Raw genomic sequence first — 13,431 nt, forward strand, 5'->3', positions numbered from 1 at the left:
GGGAAGCACTACAGGGTACCCAGTCGCAGGAAAGGAAAAAGCCTACAGGCGCCATCATCTACATCTGGTGGAACTATTGGAAAAAGAGAAATAGAAGAATTTTTATTCACAGGAGAGAAGCCACCTATAGGTAGCACATATGGCAAAAGATGAGATTGACCTGTATGCAATGGCCTTAGGAAGACTTCTTGTTGGAAGACAGGAGACGCAGAATCAGTCCTCAATAGTTGTTCTTTTCCTCTTTATCAGTATAAAGCTTTGCAACAATTTTCAATACCTTGTCTAGCGAAGGGAGAAGCTAAATAGCGATGTAGCCTCCCAAAACTCTATCTTATCTAAATAAAGGGCAGTGCTCCTGCCAGCTTCCTTTCAAAAAAAATAAAAGTAACTTGGTACATGTAAAAAGAGTTACAGAGATAGGAAGGTGACTGCACAAAAAGATGACACAATTTGTGGTGCCCGTGGCTTTGTTGAGTGAGATGAGATGATAAAAGGAATGGGGGCAGTAGCATATACAACGCCATTTCGCAATCAGATAAGGAGAAAGATGGAAATTTTGGATCCACAAATGTATTATCTTACCTTCAGATATGAATGAACTAGCGAGGCAAATTAACGTGGCCCATGCCGATCTAGACTCCTTTTCCTGCCATGGACATAATCAATAGAAAAAGAGAAGATAGCAACCGATGCTCAATCCTGATAGTGTTTCAGTTGTTCGCTATTTCGCAATCAGATAAGGAGAAAGATGGAAATTTTGGATCCACAAATGTATTATCTTACCTTCAGATATGAATGAACTAGCGAGGCAAATTAACGTGGCCCATGCCGATCTATGACTACATGAGCAAGGCAAACATTGTACTCCACTCCATGTCCAAGCATGATTGCTTCTATATGATACCTGTTTAGTCATAAAAGAATATTATCGTTTTGGACATTGATATGATCACTGATAAATTATTTTGATCACTAATACTTGTATCATATGTATCCAAAATATAACAAAGTTATAATGATTTGATATCACTTTTCAAGATAAAATCTAGCAATACCATTTTTCAGAAGTTGAATCAAAATATCAAAAAGTTATAGATGGTCAAAGTTCAAATGTGTTGACTGCATATAACCCAAACGACTCTCTTTTGTAACGGGAGAGAGTATGATGTGTAGTTTACTCCAAATCTGTCAATAGTTCTTCGAGAAACCAACAACAGCACTCTTGATATTTTCTGAAACGTCAGAATCTCTAGAAACATACAAGCCTGCAGCAAGAAAATGGTATAATCCTTTATGGTTGGTCATTTTCAGTTCCACATCTCCAATCCAGCAGCGCAGCCAAGCAGAACATGTTTTTCGGGGCCATTTTCTCCGGCCTAGAAGGAAGACAGCAATTGGTTTGTCCGCAAGCTCAGTGGATATGATCTCTGATCAACAGGTTGAGGCCACCTTGATCTGCCCTTTTACGCGCACATAAAAAACAAAAGTAATAATTCTTCGAGAAACATACAAAAGCTTGTGTGGCAGCTTTGGGATGAGACCAATGGCGGACGCATGATAGATTAGGTGCTCATCTCTCCTATCACCAGCGGCTAGGAGGGCTTGATAGATTAGGACGCATGATTGCTGCTGGATCTGCCGCTTGATTAGACAGATGAGTTGATTATTAGTGCTTGCTTGGAGTGGCAGTATGGTCAAGCAGGAACCGGAGCTTTGGCGAGACCAGTGAAAGTCGAAAAGAGATCTTTCTGCCATTCCGGGTCCGTGAAATATTAACACACGGAACAGCTTTGAAGTAGTCTTCCGTTTTGTCCTTCCGGTGACTATTTAAAAATGCTTATCTACCATTATCTTTGTTTCTGTATACCAATTCTGCAACCTCAGCCGACCACGTCATTCGAAATTTACAGCCGTGCGATCTACGGTGAACATCTCACATCTCACCCTACAGTAGTAAAGAGGTAAAAAAAGATGGAGCATTCCTATGACCTCTCGAAGCCTCTGCACAGCCTTTCGATCCTCCGTGTGATTCCTTTCCTTTCTCTCACCGTCGAGACCGATGTGGTCGTGCCGGCGAGGCCCCTTTTCTACGCTACCTCTTCCTACTAATCCCCGCCGCCGGCGTTTGCCGTCGGTTCCTACCACCTCCGATTTCCCACTTCCGTATCTTTCTGCTCCTCCATCCAAGCGCCGCCTCTCTCCGGCTAATCCCTTCCGCCTGCCTCTACCGGCTCCATCCAAGCGGCTGCCCACGACGTTGATCTACCATCCCGTGGGAAGCGGCCTCCGCCCGCTCCATTCATGCTGCGGCCGCTCATGTCTGCACTCCATCTCGATACGTCTCTCCGCCTAATCGCGGCCGTGCCTCTTCGCCAAATCCTCGCTGTCGGCGATTTCCACCACCTGATTCCGCCAGCGGCGCCCTTCCTCTGCTCCATCCACGTCGTGGTGGGCTGGTCGCCCTCGGCGGCTTCCTGCCTCCCTCTTGCATTTCCCAACCCTAGTAAGAAGACGCGTTTAGTTTGGCAAGATTTGCCCGCGGTGCGCCGAGTGCGTCGATTGACTCGCGCGCGTGCATCGATCTTCTGCGATGCACTGATGCAGGGAGGGATTCCCGGCGCGGAGAACCTCGGCGGCTGCACGGCGCTGGAAGGCATCGTGCGGAGGCACGCGGAGAAGGGGGCCTCTATTCCGCCATCTGCGCCGCGCCGCCAGTGGCCTTGGCGCCCTGGGGCCTGCTCGACGGCCACAAGGCATCTATCTGCCCGGCTCATCCTGACGCCTAGTTTGTCGCTTCACTTGTGAGATCGCTTTTGCACAATGGCAATTGCTAAAAATTGTGGCCTGTGCTTGTGCAGGCAACAGCGTATCCATCGTTCGTGGAGAAGTTCCCGCCCGAGGTGACCGTCCTATTTCCTTGTTAGTTGCACGCCATCTCGATGTGATGCGTGAACGTCCTCTTGCAGTGTTTCTTAAACCTTCTCCTGTACTACTGCCAGAACGTCGAGGCATTTGTGGCATAAAATCATCATCCTCATCGTCCTTTTCATTTTTTGGTTGAATAATAGCGAGTGCCCTTGTATCCCTTAGGTTCACTGATCTTCATCGTCTTCACGCAAACCAGGCATCACGCTCCCGCCGAATAGCATATACATCACCAAGAAATTTGAGATATCTTTGTTGATCAACTCTGTGTCTTCCGGGAACACTCTACCATTATCTTTGTTTTTGTATACCAATTCTGCAACCTCAGCCGACCACGTCATTCGAAATTTACAGCCGTGCGATCTATGGTGAACATCTCACATCTCACCCTACAGTCGTAAAGAGGTAAAAAAAGATGGAGCCTTCCTATGACCTCTCGAAGCCTCTGCACAGCCCTTCGATCCTCCGCGTGATTCCTTTCCTTTCTCTCACCGTCGAGACCGATGTGGTCGTGCCGGCGAGGCCCCTTTTCTCCGCTACCTCTTCCTACTAATCCCCGCCGCCGGCGTTTGCCGTCGGTTCCTACCACCTCCGATTTCCCACTTCCGTATCTTTCTGCTCCTCCATCCAAGCGCCGCCTCTCTCCGGCTAATCCCTTCCGCCTGCCTCTACCGGCTCCATCCAAGCGGCTGCCCACGACGTTGATCTACCATCCCGTGGGAAGCGGCCTCCGCCCGCTCCATTCATGCTGCGGCCGCTCATGTCTGCACTCCATCTCGATACGTCTCTCCGCCTAATCGCGGCCGTGCCTCTTCGCCAAATCCTCGCTGTCGGCGATTTCCACCGCCTGATTCCGCCAGCGGCGCCCTTCCTCCGCTCCATCCACGTCGTGGTGGGCTGGTCGCCCTCGGCGGCTTCCTACCTCCCTCTTGCATTTCCCAACCCTTCTGCACCTTTTGTCACCTCGCCGCGTCACTGCTTCGCATGGCAGCGGTGGCACCATCTGCCTATCAGCTAATTGGAAGCAAAGGAAGCTATTTAGTTTTTGAATTTGCTGGGATTTTACTTGATCAAATGGAACTGTGAGCTTTGATAATACCGACAAATCTCTTTTTCCATAATCATATTTTTAGTTTTATTGTGATTTTGGTACAGGATGGAAGGAGCTGATAAGGATGGCAGCGCTCTGAACAATTACTGGATTAGCAAGGCTCTTAAGTTTTCCCCATTCAGGACGGTGCAAATTGCAGTAAATATAAATATTGGCCTGAATGTAGCAATTAACTTCATAATCTGCTTTGAATCAATGGCAAGGTGATGGAAGACAAAGGTCTATGATAATTTGCCGTGTTAAGCTTACTTATTGAGGGCAAAGTTTTCTGTTGTTGTTTAATCTTGGCAATCGGCATGCCATATTCTGTGTTTATATGGTTCTTGATGAAATGAATCCTCCTATTAGGAGCATGTTAGTTATGAACGTGCTGCCTTTGATTGTGACTGGAATGTCATAGTGACTGTGCGCTCCTTGGTGATTTCATTGAGATTGCAATTTGTTAATATTTGTTTTCTTGATTTGTGCTGAAAAAAGTTAGTAAGAAGAATGAATCAGTGAATCCTACAATTAATGTCAGGAAGTTCAGTGCATGTATAAGATGGCTATCTTTGATATTTCTTATATAATATTACATGCTCTGATGTTCCTTTACATTATTGCAGAGTGACCCGCCTTCCATTTTGTTAAATTGCATTGAGATATAAGATTCATGTTATGTTCTCTGTCCAACTACTTACAGCTCTAGCAATTGAATATTGATTGGTTAAAAAAATGCCAGGTGAGATATACTGATTTAGCTCTATCACATGTTTGGGTATTTGTAATCAGCAGAGTCCCTTTTTGCTGTAGCAAGCAGGAGCAGCACAAAAAGAGAACTGATACAATCCCTAAGAGCCAAGGTATTGTGTTTAAAGAAAAGATTGGATATGACTGGAGTCTCCCCTTACTCTTTTAAGGTTACAGTGCTGCTAATGTGCAAATCTTCTGACTGTGTGTGTATTATTCTCCTTCCTTGGTCAGCAGGAAATTCAGCTAGCGAAGTAAACACATGACTTTCTACCGGTTGAGTTCGAAAAGATCAGAACAAAGAATGTGGTATTATAAAAGACACTTTTGTGTGATAATACTTGCTTATTTTCTCTTTTTTCTTTTCAGTTCAGTTATTAAACTGCAAGATAGATGATATGTGTTTATTTTCTTTTTCTTTTCTTCAGTTTAGCTATTGAATCATGAGATGGGATGAATGATATAAATAAAATCTTATAATAATTTTTTATTACAGACCTGTAAAATTTACTTTTGTGAACCTTCGGATTCCTAGTAGTGTGAAAGGGTAAGCATATCTAAGGTTAGAAGAGACAAAGCATTTTACATTTTGCTCGTAAGATATGGAAAGCCATTGTTTTCCTTTTATGAGCATTCGTGTTTTATGTGGTCAATCGATATGGCGGTGCTAATTGTGGTTGTCATTGCTGTAGAAGGTCTGCCATTGTTTCGTGAGTATTGATGCGTAGATGATTCACTGCTAAATGAAAATATATATCGATTATGTGGTACGGATCCAATTGATTTTGCTCCCACGGTGACGCACGGGGTATTAGCTAGTTTACTTCTATTTTTAGGTGTAGTTACTTAAAAGCATTTTTAATCTATCAAATCTTTTTTATTTTTACTGTAGCAATTTGACACTAAATTCGTGAAAATGTACTTCATTAGTATGAACTGCATATTTTTAAATATTTATAACTTTTTTATAAAAAACAAAATCAAAATTGATATAGTACAAACCGGCGAATTAAATAAAAACGGAGGTAGTAAGACGAAAGAAGAGGCATCAATATAGACAAACATAATAGATAATACGTTCATAATAGCCCAGTAGCAAAGCGGGGATAGAACATAACAAGTCTTGCAAACAAATAGTTCAAACAGGCAGATACGAGCCACTCGGGCAGATCATATGATAGCAGCAGCACACTAGCATTACGGAGCACCAGGAAGCATCTAGTACTCGTCACCCTCGTCACCTTCCTCGCCCTCGTCGAACTCAGCGCCGACCTCCTCGTAGTCCTTCTCGAGCGCGGCAAGGTCCTCACGGGCCTCGGAGAACTCACCCTCCTCCATGCCCTCACCGACATACCAGTGCACGAAGGCGCGCTTGGCGTACATGAGGTCGAACTTGTGGTCGATGCGAGAGAAGACCTCAACGACGCTGGTGGAGTTGGAGATCATGCACACGGCCCTCTGCACCTTGGCGAGATCACCGCCGGGGACGACGCTGGGCGGCTGGTAGTTGATACCGCACTTGAAGCCAGTGGGACACCAATCCACGAACTGGATGGTGCGCTTGGTCTTGATTGTGGCAACGGCGGCGTTCACGTCCTTGGGGACCACGTCTCCACGGTACATGAGGCAGCAGGCCATGTACTTGCCGTGGCGGGGGTCGCACTTGGCCATCATGGAGGACGGTTCAAAGGCGCTGTTGGTGATCTCAGCCACAGAAAGCTGCTCGTGGTAGGCCTTCTCCGCAGAGATCACGGGAGCGTAGGATGAAAGCATGAAGTGGATCCTCGGGTAGGGCACAAGGTTGGTCTGGAACTCGTTCACATCCACGTTCAGAGCACCATCGAACCTAAGGGAGGCAGTCAGTGAAGAAATGACCTGAAAATCAGTTCAACAAAAGAAAGGTTAGAGAACAGAGCATGTGTAAAAACAATGCAACGAGGGAAAACAGAATGTAATTAGGAAGGAGCACGATTATACCTGAGACACAAGCCTGTTGAGGTTGGTATAGGTGGGGCGCTCAATGTCAAGGGAGCGGCGGCAGATGTCGTAGATGGCCTCGTTGTCAAGCAGCACAGCCACATCAGTGTGCTCGAGGAGCGAGTGGGTGGACAGGACACTGTTGTATGGCTCAACCACCGAGGTGGAGACCTGGGGAGATGGGTACACAGTGAACCCGAGCTTGGACTTCTTGCCGTAGTCAACAGACAGGCGCTCAAGGAGGAGGGAGCCAAGGCCAGAGCCCGTTCCTCCACCAACAGCGTTAAAGACAAGAAAGCCCTGGAGACCGGTGCAGTTGTCGGCAAGCTTCCTGATGCGGTCAAGGCACAGGTCAACAATCTCCTTGCCAACTGCAAGAAAAGCAATCACCGAAGTTAGCTCAGCTGTTCATTCCGAAATCCACAATCTGAAACAATATCAGACAAGGAGAAATACAACTTACTGGTGTAGTGACCACGGGCAAAGTTGTTGGCAGCATCCTCCTTGCCGCTGATGAGCTGCTCAGGGTGGAAGAGCTGGCGGTAGGTGCCAGTCCTCACCTCATCGATCACAGTGGGCTCAAGATCAACAAACACAGCACGGGGGACATGCTTCCCAGCACCGGTTTCACTGAAGAAGGTGTTGAAAGCATCATCGCCTCCTCCAACGGTCTTGTCACCGGGCATCTGACCATCAGCCTAAATGGAGCAAACGAACCACCTTAGTAATGGAAACCACAACAAAAAAAAACAAATTCAATTGCACATACATATACAACACAAACAAGCTAATGACACATCTAGAACAAATGATTACTTTGAGTTTCCGACCTCGCAGCAGGTTATTCACATTGGCATACGAATAATATCAGATCTACGTCAAATCAACCTAGAATTACTGTTATGCACACTTAGATCTTAACAGATCAGAGACGGGCAGGACCATGGCATACGAAATGAAAATTTCCGGATCTACAAATAAGAGGCTTTACGAAAAATATTGGCGTTCCTAAACAAAGGACGCTGCGTTTGAAATACAAACCTACATTTGTTCAGATCTTCCACATTGACAAGCCTAACCGCACAAAATCAGGAACAATTCAATGAACAAAACTACTGTAGTTATATGATGCGTTTCGGCTAATTCCCATAGCATTGTGTCCTCTAAACAGACAGATCTAACAATACAGCAACCGTGTACACACATAATTTAGTCAGATCTGCTGATTACGTCTAGCAAACACGAATCTGGGCAACAATATGCACATAAAGCCAGATCCACACCAAACTACCCGACAACACATGCCATTAAACCCCACTCCTCAGATCCACCACATCCCGAACATGGCAACCCCGAAAACACTCAGATCCACCATAGATCCACCGCTACAACACGAAACAGTTACGAAGAAACGGGCTGATTGGTACCTGGATGCCATGCTCGAGGCAGTAAAGCTCCCAGCACGCGTTCCCGACCTGGATACCGGCCTGACCGATGTGGATCGAGATGCACTCCCTCATGGTGTCGTCGAAAGGGTGTGGGGCGGCGGCGTCGGTGAGGAATGGGGAGGAAGGTAAAAGCTTTGAGTCGCGGAGAGAGGCGAGTACGAAGACGCCTTTCTCTGCGGGGCTCGGCCTTAGGGTTCCCGCTCCCCCACTCTGCTCTATTTATAGCGCGGGACGACAGCCTGGACCAGGATGGAATGCGGGCGACGGGATGGGTGAGTACTTTTGCATCTGAGCCCCTTCAGTTGGTTTGTTTTCACGGTTCGGGCTCCTTCTAGGCGCAACGGCCGTAGCTGTTATGTGCTGATATTAAAATAGGTGGAAGATAAGGGGTGCATAGGCAAAACGCCTGGCAATTAGAGCGCCTCTTGGTACCACATGGCTAGAGTTTACCCGCCATTGTTATCTTCCCTGTTGGGTGGGCCCGCCGTTTGTTTTTGGAGCGGTTAAAGGCATCCGCATTTGGGTGAGATCCAGTTGTGTCGCTCTAGGAAAAGCTAGCTGGTGGCCCGTTCACCTCACGTTCGGTGCGGCGGAAGGCAGCATCAGGTGGGACGTCTCACTTGCGTGTGGGCCGCACCAGTGGTGGGGCCCTCTGTTAGGTGAGAGAGGTGAGACGCGCAGCGCAGGGCTTGATTTGGACGGGCGGTGGGTGGTTCCGCCTCCACCGGCGACCGTGCTGATACCGTCGGTGGTATTTTCGAATTTTGAAATTGGGGAGCGGGAGAGCAGTAGCGCCGTTGTACAGTTGCTCGGATTTTCTGCGGGATATAATCCTGCGGGCCCTGTGTCTGCCGTGTTTCGGCCTGTTCGGTTTCCGACGGGACAGGCCTTGGGATCTCATGGCCTGCTCGGGCTTATGGGCCATGTGCTGAACTTTACTTTGTTTTTTTGGTACTACCTTCCAACGGGCAGGGCTTGTTGACCTCGAATCAGGATCACTGTCATGTTATGCACTGGGCCTCCATCTTTTCTTTCCGTTTTATTTTGTGAGATATGTCATGATCAGATCATCTCCAGCAGAATCAGCATTTTTAAGATCCGGTTGCTACAGTACTTTACGGTGTACTAACGCTGCAGTACTGCGGAGAGGGAAAACGGAGCAACAAATCTGCGGACCTACTGTAGCACCCGTAACAGTGCTAAAAGAGACTGCTAGTGGACCCGAAAACAATGTCTGTTATTGTAGTAACACTGTAGCAGTACTGTTTATAGAGGCTGACAGCAGGTTCGGAGAGAGAAAAAGAGGAGTAGAAGGTAGAAAATAGGGTAGCTGCTGGAGATGAAAAAATAAATGATGCTGTAATAGTGATAGAAGATACTGTAATAGTGTTTTAGAGGATGAAAATTTGAGGTAGCTGCTGGAGATGGCCTCAGGCTGACGACCGAGAAGCGCGAAGGCAGCTAGAGAAGAGCAGAACATGGGACCGGCTTATCAGCGACTGGGATGGATGGGCCCATGGGGCAGGGAGAGCTGTGAGGGTGTTGGCGACTTTGGCGTGTTACTCAACTTGTTTAGTGCGCGTGCGCTACGATAGAAAAGTAAATATTTGTGATAGTACGGGCGCTTCTTGTATCATATAAAACTATAGTTTATATTAAAAGTACATTAAAACTGAAGATTATATCTCACTACGCTTTTTGAACTTTAACATTATATAAATTACAAAATGATGGCACATTCATAGCTATAATTCATTCTACACATTTAAATCTATTTGTGAAAGACAAAAGGTGTTACCAATTCTACGAGTGGATAAAACACCAGTCGCTTTCCTCTTACCATTAAGCATACACAAACGAAAAAAACGAACTAGCATCACATCAAATATAAGCAAAGTATAACCAGCAGCCACAAATCGATAAATAAGCAATAAAATATCTCAACTATAATGTGAGGACCTCTGTGTAGACGATATTCTTACTGCACGTCCTACTCTGATTTGAGTGCTTCTTATTGAGGATTTGTTCCGGATAATATATCCGAAAATAATAGGTTATCTTTGTGGATCAAAGATCGAACATGAAACGAGGCACACACACGCCTCCAGTTAGAATAATATCCTACGTCCTATGCGAATGATTATATATATGTATTCACTCGAGTACAAGTAATAGTGTCTTCCTTCGATCTAGTCGAATGAAGGCTTGCATCTGGCGAGAAGTACCCAACCTGCAAATTTGAACACGAGTTTTTGGTTTTTGATTCATTTTTCCATTGCGGATTCAACGTTCCTTCTTCTAGATTTTCCCTCAATGTACTCGATTGGTACCAAATTGAACTTCACCACTTGAATCCGAACTCCATTATCATGCTTAGTGTTTTTATTCATCTTTGCGAAGCCTTCCTCGGCATTGAGCCGAGTTTAAATTTGTTCCAATACTTTCACCAAATGAAATGGATTAAGGAGAATAAGTGTATCAGCGGATGTGGTTTCTAACTAAGGAGTGGAGTGAAGAATTCCTATATCCCGGTCCCTGTGATCTCTTCTTGGTCAAGAGAATGGAAAAAACATTGGTTTTATGTCTCTAACCCCGATCCAGTCCATTCTTCCTTAGTCTATAGAGGCCTCCTTCCCTACCAGATTCCATCTTGGACGAAGAAACACCGCGATCCGACCATACTTCCTTCTATGCGAATAAAATCGGCATGCTAAGATAGTATGGCTTAACCGAGTGACATGTGGCTAAAAACTTCATCAGTCAAAGGTTGAGCCCCTTGCGCCTATCCTAGGAGTTCAGTGGAGACAAAGAGAGCTCTAAGGATGCTACCGGATGTAAGACTTATTTTGCACTTTGCTGCTTTTGTTATTGCAGTCGAGCTTTTTTGAATAACTTTTCTTTTTTTGTTTTAGCTCTGTCTTTGCAAGACGTTATTGCTCAGCTAAACAAGCTCTTCGCTGACGAAGCACCAGAATGCCACATTCTACTATGCTCCCTTGCGAATCCTCGACTGGAGGTGAGGATTTCTTAAGTAAGAAGGCAAGGCTGATTATGGTTTACTTGATCTAATTTGTTTCTCCGACACCAGATTCCAGTCTTCTGTCGAGCACATCTTTACGAACGAGGTATTTGATCTTGACAACGCTCTCCCCATTGGTTTCGGTGACAAGGGGAAAGTACCAGCTGATCAAGGGGTCGAAGGATCCTTCAACCAAAGAGATCATCCCCGTCCTTCGATCCACTGTATGATATGGCGCCCCTCGAGTGCAAGCGAAGAAGTTCTCTGGTACTGAAATTAAATCTTCCAGTAGTAGATGGACATCTAGTGCATCCTCGCGATCGCCACCTCAAGAGACCACTACGTTCGATAACTTGACCAAAGGGGTAACTCCTACCAATTCATCACCCTTTAATTGGTTATCCTTTTTAGGGACCCACTCGACAAGCCTAGAAAAATATTGTTGGTTGGTTCTTTACAGGTTGCGAATGCCTTGGCTTCATCCGGCTCCCAAGTCACTTCTTGGACACAACCGGCCTCAGTTGTTGGTTCAATGACAAATAAAGTAACAACCAAAAGGCAAAAGTCGAGCATCGTTTCACGCTTTCTGATTGCAAAAGGGTTTGTCCTGAGTCCTAATCTCACTTATCAGCTTTTCTCTCTTTCCCTTATTCTGTTGATTACAGATTATCGATTCTGAAGGAGGCGAAAGACCAAACTACCAACAAGTCGACCAGTCATCCGACGTTGATCTCTCCTGTTAGTCTAGCTCCAGCTCCAGTCCCTCAAGTTGAAGATCCTACCTCGAGCACACCTGAAGAAGGCTCATAGCTAAAAAAAGTTGAAACCTTAGTATTAGTCCCAACTAACGACCCTTGGGCAGCAATAGAGGTTCTCCTCTAGACCACGGGTACTGAAGCAATTGCCGCCAAAAACGACTATGTCAACTTCCAGATGGAGCTTAAAGCTAACCAGGAAATAATCAAACGTAAGTCCACCCCCAGATCACATGTATGTGATTTGATTATCGGGCGACTAACGAAAGTTATTTTTTTGTCTGTTTCCTCAGTCCTCAAGTCCTCTTATAACAGCAAGGAAGCCCTTCTTTCTGATGCAATGAAAACCATCGATGGCAATTCCAAATATCAGGAAAAACTCAAGAACGATGCAATGGCCGCGAGAGCTGAACGGAAGGCCATGGCAACAGAGCGGGACGCTGCTATCGCCGAGCAAGATGCTACTGGTGCTGAACGGAACGCTGTGGTCTCAACACTCCAAGAGTTGAAGGAACAGACGTTTGACCACATGAGTCAATCAGCCTCCGTAAGCGCCGCTATGTTGCTTGGTATCCTCAAGAGTTACAACCCTGTACTCGACACTTCAGTAGTGATAGTGTGGTTTAACTATATCACTAAAGAAGCAGCAAAACTTGTTCTTAGCGTCGAGCTTGTAGTCCATGCCTTTGTCGAGTCACTAGGGCTCAGCTTACCTGATGATGACAGTGAGAAGTGTCCCTTGAGCTAATGGTTTGTTTAGCTCGAAACACTTGCAACTTGGTTTATGATATGAGAATATCTATAATAGTACTATCATTTTGCTTGTCTAAATGCTACTACCTATTATTCCCTTGCTAATGAAATAGAGTTAATATGAGTAGATGTAATAACTGATAATTAAATACGTGATGTAACCATTCTTGATACTAAATGACTATGTATCCGTTAATATCTAAAAACTCAACTAGACAAATTGTTATATGCATGGCTCTCGAGTAACCACTCGAGATAACCACAATAATAAGGAAAAAACTTAGTGTAAATCTAGAAACAAAAAATAATGATGACTTTTTGCAAACTTTTACTAACTTGTGTGCTTGACCAGAGTATGGACATGAACTGGACAGAGAACACACAATGGATCGACTATAATTTCAGAACCTTTTTTAGTCGTTAGGTGTGAGATGTCTAACAATCTCTTGTGTTTTTTTGCTTTATTAGGTGTAGTTGTCCGTCATCAACTCAACATATGCCTCTACTGACTCTTATCCAAAGAAGTCGATGCAAAGCTGGATAAATTTTTGCAAAAGACATATACAAATTTTATGTAAAGTATGGTATTATTATGTATCACTCGATTCTATGGTCGAGGAGAAGATTACTCGATCTAAGAGTAGAAAGGAACATACTTGTGTTATTGAAAGTGTATGCTGTTGTAACCCTCGACTATCTACTCGATGACTGGAT

General features: G+C 45.3%; 2 protein-coding genes and 1 long non-coding RNA gene across 3 annotated transcripts; 2 read left to right on the plus strand and 1 right to left on the minus strand.

The window, feature by feature from the left end:
- The first annotated feature begins 3,266 nt into the window (after nt 1-3,266).
- Nucleotides 3,267-4,284, plus strand: LOC133915541 (uncharacterized). The gene is made up of 2 exons (XR_009909353.1): nt 3,267-4,007; nt 4,081-4,284. It is a non-coding gene; the product is annotated as an uncharacterized LOC133915541 (long non-coding RNA).
- A 1,588-nt stretch (nt 4,285-5,872) lies between these two features.
- LOC133915542 (tubulin alpha-1 chain) lies at nt 5,873-8,396 on the minus strand. The gene is made up of 4 exons (XM_062358745.1): nt 8,170-8,396; nt 7,206-7,440; nt 6,743-7,113; nt 5,873-6,640 (listed from the first exon to the last, which is right to left on the minus strand). The coding sequence occupies exons 1-4, from the start codon at nt 8,260-8,262 to the stop codon at nt 5,984-5,986; spliced, it is 1,356 nt and encodes a 451-aa protein (XP_062214729.1). The 5' UTR covers nt 8,263-8,396; the 3' UTR covers nt 5,873-5,983.
- A 3,339-nt stretch (nt 8,397-11,735) lies between these two features.
- LOC133914568 (uncharacterized) lies at nt 11,736-12,712 on the plus strand. The gene is made up of 2 exons (XM_062357653.1): nt 11,736-12,176; nt 12,258-12,712. The coding sequence occupies exons 1-2, from the start codon at nt 12,143-12,145 to the stop codon at nt 12,710-12,712; spliced, it is 489 nt and encodes a 162-aa protein (XP_062213637.1). The 5' UTR covers nt 11,736-12,142.
- Nucleotides 12,713-13,431: the final 719 nt, after the last annotated feature.

The sequence above is a fragment of the Phragmites australis genome, chromosome 4 (genome assembly GCF_958298935.1).
Source record: "Phragmites australis chromosome 4, lpPhrAust1.1, whole genome shotgun sequence".
NCBI classification, from domain to species: domain Eukaryota; kingdom Viridiplantae; phylum Streptophyta; class Magnoliopsida; order Poales; family Poaceae; genus Phragmites; species Phragmites australis.